Source organism: Rhincodon typus, chromosome 33, assembly GCF_021869965.1.
Source record: "Rhincodon typus isolate 14 chromosome 33, sRhiTyp1.1, whole genome shotgun sequence".
NCBI classification, from domain to species: Eukaryota; Metazoa; Chordata; class Chondrichthyes; order Orectolobiformes; family Rhincodontidae; genus Rhincodon; species Rhincodon typus.
In genome coordinates this window covers 13,528,615-13,548,350 of record NC_063364.1, presented here as the reverse complement: position 1 = coordinate 13,548,350, position 19,736 = coordinate 13,528,615, and the positions used below count along the sequence as shown (strand labels likewise).

At 38.3% G+C, this 19,736-nt stretch overlaps 1 protein-coding gene across 1 annotated transcript in view; it reads left to right on the top strand.

Annotated features, from left to right (window-relative positions):
- LOC109926669 (cation channel sperm-associated protein 2-like) overlaps positions 1-19,532 on the top strand; it is a 32,575-nt gene extending 13,043 nt beyond the window's left edge. The window contains exons 7-13 of the mRNA XM_020526506.2: positions 95-219; positions 5,081-5,259; positions 9,140-9,239; positions 10,804-10,848; positions 12,851-12,954; positions 15,918-16,076; positions 19,422-19,532. Of these exons, the coding sequence (XP_020382095.1) occupies positions 95-219; positions 5,081-5,259; positions 9,140-9,239; positions 10,804-10,848; positions 12,851-12,954; positions 15,918-16,076; positions 19,422-19,453 (744 nt within the window). The 3' untranslated portion in view covers positions 19,454-19,532. The remainder of the gene's footprint in view (positions 1-94; positions 220-5,080; positions 5,260-9,139; positions 9,240-10,803; positions 10,849-12,850; positions 12,955-15,917; positions 16,077-19,421) is intronic.
- Positions 19,533-19,736: the final 204 nt, after the last annotated feature.

The window sequence follows — 19,736 nt, the reverse complement described above, 5'->3', positions numbered from 1 at the left end:
AGTTTTCATTATTAACATAAACCTAAGGATAGATGTTGTGTTTTACCTGTGTACATATGTGACAAACTGACAATGAATTTTGTATCCATTCTAGACAATGACATTCATCCTGCTGTTGGTGTTGATATTTGCTTACGTGTTTGCAGTGGTTGGAGTGTCACTTTTTCGTACTTACACTGAATCTGACAAACCAGGACTTATTTACCACTCATCTTTTAGGTAAATACATTTTAAAGACTCTTTTAAAACGATATGACTTTTATCAGAAATAACTATTTCCATACGTGACTTGTTTCAATAAGACAAATACCAGGAGGAACCCGATTAGATGCAATGGTCTATTAATTCAACCTACTTCAAGGATGTCCAGAAATGTGAGGATTTCTTTCTTCAATATTACAAGTAAAGATAGAATTGACTACCCTTACTGCTAAATCGTGAAGTACAATAAAACCAAGTCTTCATCATTCATACTCTAGGTTAGGTACCTCGTATCCCAAGAATCCTCTCTAAATTTTAACCTCTTGGGTACCTCCTTTAAACATTAATCGCCTGGGAATCTCTGCAAATATTAATTTCCTGGGAAACGTGTAAACATTCAACTTGCCATGAAGGGTACAAATAGGGTGAATGGCAGGTGTCCTTTTCTAAGAGTGGGGCATTTTAAGATAAGGGGTATATTTTTAAGGTGGGAGGAGAAAGATTTTAAAAAAAGACATGAAGGGCAACTTTCTTACACAGAGAGTGGTTCATGTGTGGAATGAACTTCCAGCGGAATTGATGGATGTGATAACAGTGTTAGAAGGACATTTGGATGAGTACATGAATAAGAAATATTTGGAGGGATATGTGCAGGCAGGTGGTACTAGTTTAGTTTGCAATATGGTCAGCGTGGACTAGTTAGACTGAAGGGTCTGTTGCCATGCTGTATGACTCTATGACTATGACTATGACTAAATACCTGCGGTGAAAACCCTCTCTGTGCTGTTCAGACTATGCCTTAATCGCAAACACAGGAGATTTCTGCAAATAGTAATGCACAGCATTTCCTGCACCAGCTGCACATGGTAACCTCAATGAGAGAAACTGACATTTCAAACGTACCTTTATACAGCTTTGTGCTTTGTTTATGTCTAATATAGTTAAGAACACTCAGCTTTGTCAATGCCACAGTTATCAAAGAGGGTAAGAATTAATACCATCATTTCTGATTTAGACTAATACATGACAAGTGCCTTTAGTAATCTTTCGTTACATATATTCTTGATCTATATTGTTATAAAGCGGAGGTCAACCCCCGCCCCCGATAACTAAAACCAAAATACCCAGAGAGGCTCACCTTGCCTCTTAATCTGTTAAAAGAAGTGTGAAAAGTGGTATAACCTGCCTCTCACCCTCAAGCTGTTATAAAGGAGTGGTTATATGAAATGAACTCCTTTCACTCACTCTATAATCAACAAGTAACAATTTATTTATCTAACTCTAAGAGTGAATAAATTAACTGAACCAGTAACAAACTGAACAATTCCCCATTAACTACTAACTATTCCCAAACAAAACAAAATTCTAATGGTATGCTGTTCCAATAAATCTAAGTCCCACTTATATAACCCAAAATAATAAAAAATAATTAAAACTTAGTGTCTCAAAATTATAGCCTGGTTGCATCTGCCAGAATGCTCTGTGCCTTCTCTGCTGATCTTCAGTCAGGAACACATATCTCCGTCGATTTCTTGTGTCAAGAATATTAGCTAAGTGTGCCACTGTGCCTTTAATTAGATGATGGTTACAGTGAGAGCTTAGGGAATTGTGTGATAACCAATGATTTTCTTTTTAGAGCTGATGGTTGTTAACTCTATCATATGGCTGTTGCTGTTCCCTGATTTTCAAATGCTGTCTTCTTTTATACCCTTGATGACATACCAATTTCTTACAATAGGATTGGTCCTATGTTGTTAAAACCATCAGATTTAAATTTAATTGGTTTTTAGTCTCGAAGTGTCTGTTTTAAATTAATTGGCTGATATTCAATCTGGTTGCTTTGCTAACAAAACAAAACTGCTGTCTGGAATGCTAACCATACAACCTTTGATACAAATGTTTCAATTTCGGGAGCTTTCTGTGCACCTGAAACGCACAGCTGCCCACAGACTTTTTTTTTGAATCTCTAAGCATAGAAAAAGCACTCTTTTAAAGGGACCACACACTCTTTCCCCCCTATCATTTTGCAAACATCAAATTCTAACATCCTGCCTTCCAATCTACAAATACTCGACCCAAATTTGCAACTATAAATATATAAATTAATTGGTGGTAAAGCACATTGGAGCATTTGCTAGTTGTAGAACACACTGTAGAAATGCAAGTCTTTTTTTCCCCTTTAATAAAGGGATAGTCCTGAAGGTATAGTCCCACTGTGGATAATAATGCCAAAAATGACTGAAAATAGTAACATGAATAATAATAAATAGAAACACACCAAGGCTTCTTTTACAGCACTTTCAAAATTCATGACCTCTATCACCTACAAGAACAAGGGCAGCAGGAACCACCACCTCCTGTAAATTCCTCTCCAAGTCAAACACCATCCTGATTTGGAACCGTATCACTGTTGTTTTCTGTTGCTGGGTCAAAGTTCTGGAACTCACAACCTAATACCACCGGGTGGGCAGCTCACCATTACCTTATATATATATACACACATATTTGTCGGAGGTAGACACTGTCGGTTAGGCTAGCATTTATTTCCCTCGAGAAAGACTTGCAAATGCTCCAGTGTGCTTTACTGCCAATTAATTTAAAAGTGTAGCACTATTGTAATGTCAGAATTCCAGCAGATATCTCACACACAGCAAATGTACAATGCAAAACAAGAGTTTATATGGTTGATGTTAAAAGTCAGAAGTCACACAATACCACATTATAGCCCAACAGGTTTATTTGAAATCTCAAGCTTTCAAGTGTAGCCCCTTCATCAGGTGAAGTGAGAGAGAAGCACACAGACACAGAATTTATAGGCAGAGAGATCAAGGGCAGAGAGATCAAAAGATCATACAAGTGGTGTGAGTGGAGTGTCAAATAATAAGTCTCAGCAGGTGATCTAAAGCATTAGACAGTATGAGTAAAGTGTCAACGGCTGAATAACAAGCAAAAGGATGACCTATAATCCGAGTAATTGAGGCAGAGAGATAATTACAAAAAATTAAAAATAATGTGGTGCTGGACACAGACCAATTGATTAGAATAACGTGATAGAAGAAAGAGTCTTATGCTGAGGGTCTAACCAAAGTAGTAAGTAAACCAAAATTGTACAAACTAATTAAGGTAGAGAGATCATAACACTTTATCAAGATGTCAAAACAGGACAATAAGGAAGATTTTACAGATACAGAACAGTGTGATGGGGTCACATGTAGCGCAACATGAACCCAAGACTATGGTTGAGGTAGTTGTCATTGGTACAGAACTTGGCTATCAGTTTCTGCTTGGTGATTCAGCGTTGTTGTGTTAGACTCGAGGCATGTGACTCTTACACCTAATATGGTATTCCAGTCACAAAAGTTGCTGGAAAAGCTCAGCAGATCTGGCAGCATCTGTGAAGAAAAAATTAGAGTTATTGTTTTGGGTCCAGTGACCCTTCCTCTGAACAATTCTGTGTCTGTGTGCTGCTCTGTCACTTCACCTGAAAAAGGGGCTACACTCCAAGAGTCCTGAGGAAGGGTCACGGGACTGGAAACATTAACTCTGATATTTTCTTCACAGATGCTGCCGGACCTGCTGAGTTTTTCCAGCAACTTCTGTTTTTGTTCCTGATTTACAGGATCTTGCAGTTCTTTTGGTTTTTATGTTGTTCCAGTCATTTGGTTTGTCTCCAGCACCACCTTAGTTTTAATTTTTTGTAATTATCTCTCTGCCTCATTTAATCAGATTATCATCCTTTCACTTGTTATTCAGCTGTTGACACTTTATTCACCCCGTCTGACACTTTTGATCACCCGCAGAGACTCATTATTCAACAATCCACTCATGCCATTTGTATGATCTTTTCATCTCTCTGCCATTGATCTCTCTGCGGATAAATTCTGCGTCTGTGCGCTGCACTGTCACTTCACCTGAAATTGGGACTACACTCCAAAAGCTTATGATTTAAAATAAACCTGTTGGACTGTAACGTGGTATCATGTGACTTCTGACATTTAACATCTACAATATAAGATCTTCTTTTGCATTGTACACTTGCTTTATGTGAGTGACTTCTGACTTTGCTAACCCCAGTCCAACACTGGCACCTCCACGTGTACATGTTAACACATTAACATTGGTTGGCTAAAAAGAACCAGGGGTTGGGGAGCAGGAGAGGTGCAAAACATTTCAAGTTGTGAGATGTCTTGGGTGGTGTGCCACTGGAATCAGTATTGGAACCACAATTTGTATCAATAACGTAGATGAAGGGACCGAATGTATAATTCTTAAAGAACGCTTCAGAGTCTTCTAACTGAGGATACACTTTTCTGAGATACACCTAAAGCAGGGCTTCACTAACTGTGGTTCTCAGACCCCAGTATTGCAAGGCAAGATGCTAAGGTTGCATGCTCTGAGGCAATGCTGCTTTCGAGCTCCAACTGAGTGTAAACAATTGCAAGGTCCCTCTAAAGCCATGCTTATTTCAAATGGTAGGTTTAGCCTTGATGGGCTAATTGCAACTTTTGATTGAAATATAGGTTTCTTACTGGTGTGATTAATTGTGTCACTGGAAATGGCTTGATTTTGTACTTCACTGTCAGCAAAGATACAATGCTGACAGTTCCACAGCCTTCATTTCTCTAGCTGCAGAGGAGTTACCATCCAGTCTCTGTGAAATAGGTGTGGCAGGCAACAGAAGGTTAACTTGACAATGCTGTTGAACAATGATCTGAATCGGTCAGTTCAACATCTGGTGAAGATAAGAACAGTGAAAAGTAAAATGATCACTGACAGATAAGGGAAGAAATATTGGGGCAAGAAGTATATATTTTTATTTGCTTTGATATTATGTAATAGAAAACAAGTAGATTTACACAAAACATTTTTTTCTTACCAGGGATATCCTGCACACCTTACAGACCCTCTTCCAGTTATTTACCATGGACCATTGGTATGCTCTGCTCACCGACATATGGCAAGTTGAAGAAATTGACACAATTGCAAGTGGGATATACATAATGCTCTGGATCCTGATCGGTTCCTTCATTTTCAGAAATATAATTGTTGGGATAATGGGTAAGCAAAGCATTGTATATTTTAGTTCAGTATTAGCAGTATAGAATGGATAAGATGTTAAAAGGCTTAGTTCTTGTTTATTTACATTATATACAAAAAGCTAACATGTTTGAGTGGGATGTAAGATGTGTGTTTTATATAATATTATAGAGTTGGATTTTAAACTAGTGGCAGGTCGATTTTGGCCTGTGTGTGTGTGTGAGGTGTTGAATGATTAAATTATCAATATTTCTGGAGACATGACTTTTAAAATCGAACAGCATGAAAGAGGGACTTTCTTGGATGATAATGGGAGTTTGGTTACATTGGCAAGTTTCAAGAGGTGGACTGAGTGAACATTGAAGGCCATTATTTTGCTTTCAGTTTAGAAATTATTTTTTGCTTTGAGAAAACTCATAAATTGGAGGGTTTTCTTTTCAGTTTGCAGAAGCCCTGCTTGAAGTAAGACATTTCAAATAGTTTCTCCTAGAGAAAGGAGCTTATTCAGAAAAATTAGGAAATAGGTTAACTCAGTGTTAAGATTTCAATTTTAAAGTTTCAGACCAGAATTATTTGTTTAAATCCCTGAAGGAATTATTCAATGCTGAAAAGTCTAAATTCAAGTTATATGTATAATCAAGAAAAAGGCTATCAAACTGTCAAGACTGGGAATTCATAGAAACAGTTAAGTTAGACTTATGGATGTGACTGAGAACCAAACTCTCTCACGTTTTTTGAGTCCTATAATGTGATGGTGTTGGGAAAGATGGGATTGTAATTCTACTGTGTTATGAAATCTTTCAATTTGTGCTAAAGGTAAATAGCTCAGCTTAAACTATATTATCCACTTTTCATTTGTGTAATAAACTTCTATTCTGTTGTGAGAATCAAATCTGAAGCATTCCTTTTCATGTTTCAGTGAAAGACAACCTCATTAATTGAAGAAAACTAATAATGATCTATCTGGCTAAATTTCAATCTGGGATTTGACTTGTACAGGAATAACATCAGATGTGATCATAACAGGAGCAGTAAAAGCAAAAACTGCTGAAGCTCTCTCCATTCTTTCTGTCTTTATTTTAGATTTCTAGCATCTGCAGCACTTTGCTTTGTTTTCATGTTTAAGGGCATTTAGAAAACTCATCAACTAATCATTTTGATATAACATTCAGGACTATACGTCAAATTATGTGATCAAAAAGAACAGCTTGCTTTTTTTACGATGACTTTCATAATCTCAGCATATCCAAAACATCACAGCCAATGAAGCACTTTATTTGAAGTGTGGTCTTTTTTTTCCTAATGCAGGAAACATGGCAGCAGGTTTGTGCATAACAAGGCCCCACAGACTGCAGTGATCAGTTAATCAGCTTTGGTGACATTGGTTGAGTGATATTAAAGACAGAGATAACTCCCCTGTCATCCTATCTGAAAGACAGCACCTCTCTGACTGTGCAGCACTTCCTGTGTATTGCACTGAAGTCTCAGCCTAGATTAATCTGCTGCTCATGTCTTTGGAACAGGATTTGAACTCACAATATTCTTACCCAATGAGCTACCAGTGAGGCACGGCTGGATGGTCAAACGATTGTGAGGATTTCTATTCCTCCCGCTAATGGGTAATTACAATATAATTGTGTATGATTCAATCAGAAAGACCCAGAAAAACCTCAGAAGTTCATTCTCAGTTGCAGTCATTGAAGCAGTGCTATAATGATTGGAGAAGAATCTACCATGATTCCAGTAACTTCTAGCAATCACCAATATGTGGATGTTTGGTAAGGCCATGATAGGTTTAGCAGTAATGGTATCCATGGGCAAATAGCCTACTGAAACCTCCTTTCAGGTGCATTAGATAGGAATATTGATCTCTTAAGTGAGCAGCTGGACAATGATGATAACTGTGGAACCAGATTATCGTATTGCTCAAAACCTTTAGGAGAAGCAAAGAAATGAGAATGAGTTACGGGGAATTGAATGGTAAAAGAAATGGGTTTAGTTTTGTTCCGAAGTGATGTCCTGCTGGTGTTATTGCTAGAATATTAATCCAGACACCCAAGTGATGTCCTGGGGACCAGGGTTCAAATTCCATAGATGGTGGAATCTGAATTTAATAAAAATCTGGAATCAAGTGTCAATTAGAAGATTCTGGAATTAATTGTCGATTGTTGTAAAAGCCCACCTGGTTCACTAAAATCCTTTAGGGAAGGAAATTTTTGTTCTTACCTGGTCTGGCCTACATGTGACTCCTGACCCATAGCAATGTGATTGACTCTTAACTGACCTCTGGGCAATTAGGGATGGGCAATAAATGCCAGCCTAGCCAGCAATGCCTGTATCCAATGGATGAATTAAAAAACTGAAATTAGCCTTTAAACGGCAGCATAGTGATCAGATGCTTTTGAAGCAGATTTCATCTGCAAACTATACCGAAACAGCTGGCAATGCAGGGGACAGCGGGGTATGGAACATGAGAAATGCAGTGAATGAACAATCTGGATTGAAGGAAGTCTGAAAGGGACTTCGCACAAGAAATCCTTGTCATTCAGCCTAGGTGCATGATGTTCATTTACAGTGTCGCACAGAACGACAAAAGGGGAAGGTATAAATCACTATTTGTGTTCCACACAATAACTGTATCTCAAGACTATATGACAACGTTAGTTGAATGGTGGTTCAGGCTGACACCATGGATGGATCTGCCTGCATGTATGCAGCCCTTAGTTGCTCCATCCTCATGGATTCTCCTATTTGTGCTTTGAGAGTCATGTTAAATCCTGCAGTGCAGAGGATGTTCTTTTACACAAGGCTATCGTCACTCTGGGTCTGCTGCATTCCTGCCTCTACTTTAAGAGACAACATTGTTTTATCTTTCAAATCCCAATAAACATTTTTTAGCTGCATGCTATTGTACAGAATATGAATCTTTGTATTACCCCTCTACTGTCCATGCTCAGTCTCACTAGCAGATCATGGCTGATGTCATTGAATACGTCATCATCTCAGTAACATATGCATTCTTGCTATAGTGTAAATGTTAGCACACTTGTTTTGTGTAGGAGTTTGCGGGTTCAAGTCTCATGCGTCATACAATAACCAATAATGTAATATCTTAGTTCGGTGTAGGATTGAACGAGTATTGCACCATCAGAGGGATGACTTTTCAGATGAGATATTAACAGAAACCCTAGCTGCTTCTGAGCTGGAAGTTAAAGAAAAGAGCAGAAGAGTTCTTCTGGTATCCTGGCCAATTTTTATCATTGTTGCGCATAATTGTGAATGTTACAGTGTGCAATTTGCCACTCATCTGCTAACATAAATAATGCAGCTATACTCCAAAAGTACTTCATTAGCTGTGAAGATCTTTGTGATGGCCCGAGGATATAAATACAATATATTTTTCCTTTGCTTGTTCAATGCGATGGCACCCCATAGAATGCAGAGGTTTGGAGGATGTCCCAGACAATAACATACCTTAACTCCTTTTCAGAAGGCCACGTAAGGAAACAAAGGGTGTCCAAAGCCAGGAGCCAAGCTTGAACTCAGGGCCATCATGGTCCTATCATGACTAATTATCCCATGTTGTCACTTATAGAAATGCATATTATGTTCAGTTTCAGAAATTTCACATAAAATACATAGTAATGGGACATATGATGCATCCAATTTATTGCACCAACAATGAGAAAAAAACATATGAAGACTCTGCATTGTGCACAATGTTCTCTGTTTCAATATAATTGTAAACCAGTTGGGTAACATGCACACTTGACTGGACAATAACAGAAATACTGCCAACAAAAGACTTAAACTGATCAAAGAAATGTCTACACTACAATTTCAAAATTCATCTGAAAAGATTTTCTGTAGTTTCAAATTTTTCTTGTTGTTTTACCCACAGTGAGCAATTTTCAGTCTATAAGGAAGGATCTAGCAGCACAAATTAAACAGCTTGAAACCCAACGAAAAGCAGACCATTTTAAACTACAGATGATGCAGAGGTATGTTATGCATGAGTCTCTTTGATATTGAATATATGCAAAATAAGGGTCACATAAATAAGATACTGCATTGCATATTAGTTTAAGTGACTTCTTTCTATCCAACATATGTCATTTTTTGAAATAGGTCCCTTTCCTACCTTTGGTGACCAGTGTTTTTACAGGTTACTGCTGACTGCATTGCTACTCTTCTGCAACACTCTCATCCAATTCAAGATTATATTTATCAGGAAGACATCCACGTCTTGTAAAAATCAGCTTTGTAGTCTTCTAGGATCTGTTCAGCAGTCAATAGATTAGTGACCTGCACGATACTGCACATTTAGGTTACTAGTGTGGGCTCTAGACTAGCCTCAGCTGAAATGAATGTATTTTGCTTCATGGCTACTCTCTGGAACACCAGATATTTATCTCTGTATTCTTCCTACTATGTTGGGCTCTCAGCTTAATTTGTCCTCTTGGTATGTGTATCATTCCATCATCTAGACTCATCCATACTTTTGAGGCTTCATTTTTTTGGGATACCATCTTGTGCCACATCATACAGCTCTGCAAAAGTCATTGAGTTGGACAAAACACCAGTGTATCTAACACTTGCATTCACTTAATGTTTTATTGTCATCATTTAACAGCCACAAACCATTTATCACCTTCAGGCCTGATTGTGCCAGTTGGAATCATTGACTGACATCACTCCAACTGTCATTTTCTAGCCTTGCTTTGCTTCTTTCTCGTGTAACATCTGTGTGAAAAGTGATGCAACATCTTGCAGTTAGAAAGCTGCCTTCCCCACAGTGGGCATTTGTGTGATTTCCTGCACAATATTTACACCCTGCCCTCTGGCCTTGGTCCTTCTGCTGGCTTTTCTGCAATCATTTTCTTCCTTTTTCTTCAACATGTTGTTTCTGTTTCTCAACTGGCGGAGATAGCAAATATCACAAGGTGCTAAGCATGGTCGTCTGCGAAAATACCACAGTTACTATATCACTTCCTTTAAATGATTAACACCATGATCTGTCTTACTTACCACATCATTCACTGCATGCATGCTAAAGCCCTCACCAAGATAGCTCTTAGTCCAAATTCTGCCATTTTGATCCCTGGATGATGCCTATTACATTACAACAACAGGTCAGGCCAAATTTCATTCCCAGTGTCTAGCTGGAGTTATATTCTGAGTTACTGCTGGCAGAGAAAGAAATAGAAATGGCCGGAATTCATTTACAGTAGTGTCATCTCAAAGCCCTTCACTGCCAAGGGAGTATGTTTGTCACTGTTGTAATGTAAGAAATGTGGAGGCCAATATGAACACAGCAACATCCCACAAACAGTAACATGATAATGCCTGGATTATCTGCTTTCATTAGGTTGGTTAAGGGATAATTATTGGGCAGGACACTGGGATGGAAACCTGCTTTGTTCTGCTTGGTTTCTTGGTGAGACATTACCAAAGACCTAGGAAATGTTTTAGAGATCATCATTGCTGGATGTAGTTGTTAGGAAGTGGGGAAACCAGACAGGAGAGCGTAACAAAATAAAACTTACTATTGTTACTCATTTTCAGGAGATTGAGCCCAGAAATTAGAGTAAGAGATGTTCTGAACAAAGGGTAAGTATCTTACACTTCTTATTTAATATGTGAAAGCAAATTTCTTGTGTTAAGTATCAAAACATGACATTTGCAGAGCTAGGCACATTATGTGAGTGCTGGTGTCTTAACTGAGAAATATAAAAAAAACAAAATGGGACTTTGGACTCAGAAATTAAAATAAAGCATGCTTAGCAATTACTGATTGAGTTTTTTTTAACAAACATGACTGCAAGTTTTGTCTTGACTACTTGCAACTTGTCACAATCCTCCAAGATCTCAATTAAAATTTCACTAATTTATCAGAGTGCCTTAGTACACATAATGATCACACTTGTACAATCCTTAATGGCATTTACTATTGTAACATTGCCTCTCAAAGTGATGCACTTTGTATTCTTGTCATTATTTGTTTCAATGCTCCAGCACTGTGATTTATATTGTGGTAATATTGGAAGGATTTATCAGTACAACACTGGGAAGCTATAAGTCACCATTATTGACGTTCACATGTCACCTTGTTCACACTGTCCAAAGATTAGTTTTTACATTGTTCTCCCCAACACTTGGAGACATTTTCATTCTTCACGCAGCTTAATGCAACACTGTTTTCATCACAGCAGTCCTTTTTACACAGGGGCATTTTTTTTGTTTTGCGTGGTGATTAGCATTTTTATTCATAAGATTTTGCAGTAAACTTTATGGAATGGATTATTATGTTTCACAGTGATTCAGACATAATTTATTTTCAGTTCACTGGCTTCAATACAAGATATTTCTACATTTGTTCATATTCTAGTGTCAACTGCACCACCATATTTCATTTAAAGAATAAAATCCAACAATGTAATGCTTTTGCTTGCTGCTGCTAAAAACACTATTTCTAAAGTCTGCAATGGTTCAATGACAGTTTAATGTTTATTATAGAGTACTGCATAATGACAATTGCATTTGATGGTAATACAAGAGTAATGTGTTAATGTGAAATCCAACGTGTATCTATAAGGTGTCTTCATATTTCCTCTACTCTTTTTGTGTGAAGTAGCTTTTTAAGTTCAGTTAAGTATCCATGAATCTTTCAATTTATTCCTTAAATATTATCCAACATAAATATTCCCATTATGTTGTTCATTTAATTAATCACCATCATCAATTACATTTCTGAGCATGTTGAAATATTGTCAAAATGCAACTATACAGTCCTTGTATTTTCACCAGGCGTAATAATCAGTTTAGGAAAAGAAAATGCTGAAAATAACCAGCAAACCATGCAGCACTGGTCTTGCTTACTGAATATTTCCGGTATTTTCTATTTATCTTTCAGATTTCCAGCCTTTTTAGCTATTTTTATTTATCAGTTTAATGGCTTCATAATTTTATTTTAGAAAGACAAAACCCCTTATGGGGTTTTTGTCTTTGATTTTGGATAAGAAAGTGTTTGCAGATTGCAAAATAACCAACAGAAATGGCTCAATAGGTGCTGCTCCCTGTGGAATTGAAGCAAACATACCAGGCGAGGCCTATGTTCTGCCTTGATTAATCCTGAGTTGATTGCTATCACAGCTAGAAGAGCTGAAAGGAGTGGATAGACTTTAATGCATGTGATTGAGGAAAGAGAAAAACCAGTCTGCTTCTGATTGCTGCCTTAAAGTGATTCCTGCTGGAAAGCACAGATGTTCAGACACCCGAAATGAAAGTTATATTCATAATCTAATTGACATCCCATTTAGCTTTTGTTCCTGGACAAACAATTTCATAAAAAAAAAGTATTGGAGAAATTTTAAGCATTTTGCTGAGTATAGAATTGGGCTGTGTGTTATAATGACCCTTTATACAACCCATCAGAACTCATCATCCAAATTTATGAAGAAAATCAAGGCTGCTCGATCAATTACTTAGATCTGATTTTGGAACTGTACTAATACCTTCAGAAGAAAAGAGGATGTACCTAAGTTAAGAAAAAAAACTATGTTATAGCATTGTGCACTGCAATCTTTTAATTTCTACTGCTTGCTACATGTAGAGAGAGACAATCAGAATCTGAATTAACTCACGTGAGTGAAATGGATTTTAGATCAAGCAGCCATGCGAGTCATTCAAGTGAAATATCTTACAAAGCCGGCAAAGGTAAGATGAATGAAAGATTAATTTACTTGATAACTTTTAAAACATATCATGAATTTCAAAAACACTGCATTATTGACTTTCAATTTTTGCTTAACAATCTTTATTGTTAAAAAATAAAAATTTTTAAGAACCTTTTGTATTTTGCTTTCAATTTAACTGCAAATTAGCATTGTAAATATACACTCTGAAATGTGAACTTATTAGACGTTAGATAGTTGAATAAAGATAACAGAATCTGCTGGAAACATTCAGCGTGTTCAGCAGCTTCTTTGGAGGAGAAACGGTCACCCTGTTATTTCCCTCCCCTCCCACAGTGTTTCTCTATGCAGAAGATGAAATACCGCCTCCCTTCCCACCATTCACGGTGCTAACCATTCAATTTCATTATAGACACATGTTTTTTAATTTAATATCCCGTATTTACTGTTTGTAATGTGATCTCTTGTACACTGAGGAGACCAAATACTGACTGGGTAATCACTTTACAGAAATCTCCGTTCACTGATAGGCATGATCCCAAGTTTGAAGTTGCCTGTCAATTTAATGCTGTTCTCCATTCCCGTGACCTCACTGTCATTCTCCTACATTGGTCTAACAAAGCTTGACAGAAAGTCAAGAAAAATGATAACTCACATTTATATGACTCCTTTAACATAACAAACTATCCTAAGGTGCTTTACATAACCTTTTAAAATATACAAGCATATGAACAAGAGCATACAGGATACTGTTCACAGTCTGCTTCACTGTAATGCTAACTGCAGGACATTCTTCCCAGACTGCCTCACTGTGATGCTAACTGCAGGACATTCTTCCCAGATTGCATCACTGTGATGCACAGAAAGAGATATTAGTTTAGATAATCAGAAAATAGCTAAATTTAAAGGAGTAAAACTGACAGTAGATATTGCAAAATGTAGACCAATGCATTTGAAATTATGGCCACTAATTGGGGATAAATTAAAGAAGTGTAGACATCGCAAAAGGGGCTAGAGGGGATTACGGTGAGGGACAAGGTCATGACAAGATCTGCAAACTGTTATAATCCCTGTAGAATTAATAATTTGTAAAAATATATTTTATTTCTCAGTAACAAACTTTAAAAGAAATGTGCAAGCTTTCAAACTTTAAGAATTTTACTGTAATAAGCAGACTAAAAAGAATCCACTAAACATTACTTAGTAGCCAACTAGTACTCTATGCATTTTTGCCTTTTTCTTTTATTATCTGTGTCTTTCTCTTTCTGTTCAAACCCTCAAACAGAAAGCCAATCCGCAAGTACTAGCTTTAGTTTGGTTTTGGTTCAGGTGTGAACATTTTGCAGTTTCCTCTGAATGAGTGTCACACTCCCTCAGTCACCTACCCCTGACATACCCATAGTAGCCAAGGAACAGAGGCTTGTGGTTGGACAGGACTCATAACAGATCACGTGATTAACAGATTGTTTGGCTAGGAGCCAGTATGGGTCAGTGAGTTCAAGGGTGATCAGGGAATAGGGCTTGCAGTGATTTTGAGACTCAGACAGTGGAGTTTTGGATCACCTTAGATTTGCAGAGGGTAGAATGTGGGAGACCAGCTAGAAGTAGATTCATTTAGTCAAGTCTGAAGGTATGAACGTGTACTTGGCAGGTTCGGCAGCAGGTGAGTTGAGACAGCGACGATGTTGGTTGATGTTTCAGGGATGAAAGTGAAGGTTTATTTCATGGTAACCAACAGTCCTGGATTTTCCAGGAGCATCCTCCACTTCAGACCCATGTCTGAGACTGTCTCTTGCATGTCCAATAACTTTGTGCTTTGACTTTGATGTGCAGATGTCTTTGTGCATGTGCTCCCATCCCTGTGACCTGCTGTGACAAAATTGGCAACATTCTCACTTCTCCCACTTCTGACGTAAGAACACTGACTTGTAATATTAGCACTGTTTCCCTCTTCAAAGACATTGACTGATCTTCTGATTGTTTACAGCATTTTTGCTTTTATTACAGATTTCCACAGTATTTCATTTCTGTATTAAATTCATTGAAATTTTACGTTAAAATCTCCTTCTTGATATAAATTCTAATGTGACTGTCCTTATATAATAAATATCTGTGCTATCATTCAATTAGTTCAGTTGGCTAGGTGGCTGGTTTGCAATGTGGTTCAATTCCTGTACTGGCGGAGGTTACCATTAAAGGGACCTCCTTCTCAACTTTTCCCCTTGCCTGAGATGTGGTGAGCCTCAGCTTAAACCACCACCAAACGTCTCTCTGTCACTCTCTCTCTCTTTCTCTCGCTAACGGATGAGCAGCTCTATGATCCTCCGGGACTATGGTGACTTTACACCTCTTTGACAATTTTTTTCAATTTTCAACAGGTGGAAAAATCCGATGAATGTATATATCCAAATTCACAATGCTTTAAGCATCGTCTTATCCTCAAATAGCTAACGTAAAAAAAAATGGTGAAAATAAGTCCATGTGAATGACAGATCAAGGTGTTGGAGCTTTTGCAGCTTATTTGTCAGAATCGTACAGTTTTAAACTTACTTAAACTCAGTAGCTCCTGCAGCTAGAGGAACGTGAGGCAGACAAAGCAATCCTATCTTTCTTATCAACATTCTTCAGTTGTTCCAACACCTCTTGCAAGGGCAGCTTCCCCGTTAGGAGCTTCCTTTGAGGTGTTGTGACAGTGTCCCTACCTCTAAGTGAGGAGGCCCAGGTTTATGTCCAACCTGCTTTAGAGGTGTGTCAGTAAAAAAAGATCCCTGTGATTGCTAGACAACAAGGTGCAGGGCTGGATGAACACAGCAGGCCAAGCAGCATCATAGGAGCAGAGAGGCTGACATTTTGGGATTGCTGGTCCCTGATGCATGTAAAGAATTTCAAAATTGATACACGTGTGTTTTTCACAGTTAGAATACCACATGATTAAATATGAATGAAAGAACAACTTAAGTCCATTTTGTTTTAATTTCTACACAGATTGGGAGAGCTATGTTCGTAAAAACATAAAGCTGATGCAAAGTAATTTAGCAAGAGAGAAGGTCATCTGGCCAAGAGATTCTTTGTTCCATTACTACGAGCTACTAGAACAGCTGCAATACAATCTGTGTGAACGGAAGAAACTACAATTTCTTGCAGGTTGGTGCAAACACTGGTGCTAAAGGAACAATGAGTGTGCCATTGGAACACATGAGGCAATATCAAATAGCTCAGGAAGAAGCTTCATTCCAGGAACCAGTCACCATTAGAGGAGACTGATAGTCCAAGGATGGGGAACATTAGTTACATGGACAGATTGAAGAACCTGGGGCTGCTTTCATCGAGTCATAGCGATGTATTGCATGGAAATAGACCCTTCGGTCCAACTTATCCATGCTGACCAGATATCGTAAATTAATCTAGTCCCATCTGCCAGCATTTGGCCTATATTCCTCTAAAGCCTTCATTTTCATGTACCCATCCAGATGCCTTTCAAATATTGTAATTGTACCAGCCTCCAACACTTCCTCAGGCAGATCATTCCACAAATGCATCAACCTCTGCATGAAAAAGTTGTACTTTAGGTCCCTTTTAAATCTTCCCCCTATCACCTTAAACCTATGCCGTCTAGTTTTGGACTCCCCTACCCTGGGGAAAAGGGTATTCACCTTATCCATGCCCCTCATTATTTTATAAACCTCAGTAAGGTTACCCCTCAGCTTCCGATGCTCCAGGGAAAATAGCCTGAACGTATCAGCCTCTCCCTTTAGCTCAATCCCTCCAATCCTGGCAACATCCTTGCAAATCTTTTCTGAACCCTTTCAAGTTTCACAATATCCTTCCTATAGCAGGGAGACCAGAATTGCACGCAGTATTTCAAAAGTGGCCTAACCAATGTCCTGTACAGCCGCAAAATGACTTCCCAACTCCTATACTCAACGCACTGACCAATAAAGGCAAGCATACCAAATGCTTTCTTCACTATCGTGTGTACCTGCGACTCCACATTCAAGGAACTATGAACCTGCACTCCAAGGTCTCTTTGTTCAGCAACACCCCCAGAACCTAATCATTAAGTGTATACGTCCCGCCCTGATTTGCCTTTCCAAAATGCAGCACCTTACATTTATCTAAACTCCATCAGCCACTCCTCAGCCCATTAGTCAATCTGATCAAGGTCTGGTTGTGCTCTCAGGTAACCTTCTATGCTGTCCATCACAGCATCAATTTTGGTGTCATCTGCAAACTTACTAACCATACTTCCCATGTTCACATCCAAATCATTTCTTTAGAGAAGAGAACATTGAGGAGGGATTTGATAGAATTCAAAATCACGAGGAACACAGTAGATTGGGACAAATTGTTCTTGTTTGTTGGAAGGGTTGAGAATCAGATGACACATCTGGTTTAAGATGATTGGAAAATGAAGCAAGTGTAACATGAGGAAGGTTTATGTGTGTACAGTTGGAATGGTTAGAATTCAGAATGCACTATCTGAGAGCGTGGTGGAGGCAGATTCAATTATGACTTTCGAAAAAGAATTGGTTAATTATCCGATGAGAATGATTTTCAGAGGAAAATTCGATGGGAGTGGGGCTAGGTGTGTTGCTCTTGCAGAGAGCTAGCACAGACACAATGGGCCAAATGGCAACCTTCTGCACCATAACCGTTCTATAATTCTATAACCTACATGTGAAATGCTTAATAAATCTTTAATAAATGCAAAATACTCTGAATGCTGGGAATCTGCAATAAAATTAGAAAGTGTTGGAGTAACTCAGCAGGTTTGGCAGCATCTATGGAGAGAAAAACAGAGTTAACATTTTGAATCCAATGATTCTTCTTTATTCTTCAGTAGGTCATGTGAAAAATGGCAGCAGTAATATTAATAGTCAGTGCACACAAGCACTGGGTACCAATTGTTTTAGCTCAGTTGTGCAGATTAGGACTGAGATGAGGATAAACGTTTTTGCACTGAAGGTTTTGAATCTTTTGCATGCTCTACCCCCAGAAGGTGTGGTTGCTCAATGATGAAGCATATTCACGACTGCAGTCCATGGATATTTTGCTGCAAAGAGAATCAAGGATGTGGGATTGGTTGGTAAAGTGGAATTGATACAGAGGTTCCACCACAAACATATTGATGGTGGCCCTGGTTCAAAGGGCATAGGGCTTACTACTGCTCCTATGCCTCATGTTTTTAATTTCAATTTGCAACAACGTTGGGAAGGAAAAGTATAAGGCAAGGAATTAAGTAAAACTCTCCTTGTTATTCCACACCAATAAGTAGGAAGGTGGCTGTCTGTCAAATCTCTACCAATGTTACTTTCTAAATTGCCATTTATATGTTTTGCAAGGGCAATGAAAAATTATGGTTCTATCAAAAATGGAAATTCTGGCTTAAATTTTCACTTGGGGGCAGAAAACACAAACTGCGAGTGTTTCCTGATCTCAAACCTGTGCAAAAACAGTTGGATTTTACACAGAATATTTTGTTTTTATGAAAGAAAAGAGCATTTCAGATGTAGTCTATAGAATAGTTACAGCACAGAAGGTGGCAATTTGACACGTTGTGTCTGTGCCAGCTCTCTGCAAGAGTAACTCACCCAGTCCGACTTCACTGAATGTTCCCCTGAAACTCTCTGCAGTTGGCATGGAAAATGTAGGTAAAGGCAGAGTTAGAGCTGGATGGCCTGGAGGCCTTGCAACTTCAGGTGAGCAGCAGATTGTAATAAAGAGTAAGTAACTAAGAGGTTACTTCAACATGGTGTTCTCTCATCAGCATTTTTTTTAAAAATCAAGTAAAAACTAGGCAAAAAATATCACAGTGCTTTGGAAGATTGGAGGGTAGAATTAAACCCTCTACAGTTCAGCCTTTGGCTGCACTCACACCCTGTGAAGATGGACAGACTGGCTGGATCCTGAATCCACCTCCATTAAAATGCTCTGTGTTGGGCAACTGGTATGTTGCCCGGTACCAGTATTTTCAGGGCTTGGCCACTTCAACTCCGTTCCTGATTTTAGCGCATGAACTCTGTTTTTCTCCCTTGATCCAGGCTGCTGAATCAGCTGTTTCAGACCTTGCTGTCTTTATTTCTCATTTCCAGCATCAGCAATATTTTGCTTTTGTTGAGTTGATGCTTCTTCACTTGCTTGTAGTCCAGCTCCTGACTTTTTTGCTCAGCACTTGCTCCCCATTTTATGTAACTACGGTCAGAAACCTAAATTGCACAATCTTCAGATTGTCTGCAATAACTCCCACAGCACCTTTGGCTTGCGCAATGGCTTGCAGCTCTCACACAGTAAAACACTGTGTCATTGTTTGGCTATGTGAGATTCCCAATGATATTTACAATTACAAAATAGATTTTATTTTCAGCAACAGAAGTAAAATAGAATGTTCCATGGTCACAGCACGGTGCCGTACTGGCTAAAATAAATAGCAAGGATGTAACCTTAAATGAAACAAAATTGTATAGCTAATGTATTTTTGTTTGTTTACAGCTCAGGCCCTCGTGAATATGCATGATGTATAAAATGTCTTCGAGATCTTGTAGGCAGCCAAATTCTATACTCTAGCAAGTAAAATTTGTTAATTGTGAACTCAGTTGCACCAATGTTTGTTTAAGTTATTACAATATTACAACTTAATCATTTCTAGTTGAAGTACCATTTATTTTGTTGACACCACTTTTACCCCTAATTTTTCAGTTATTTCTATCCGTTGTGTCACATGAGGAGTTTTGGGTTGGGGTAGTGGAATTGTGGGTAGGGAGGAGTTTAAAAGGGGAAGGGAGAATGGAACAGGCCTGTTACCTG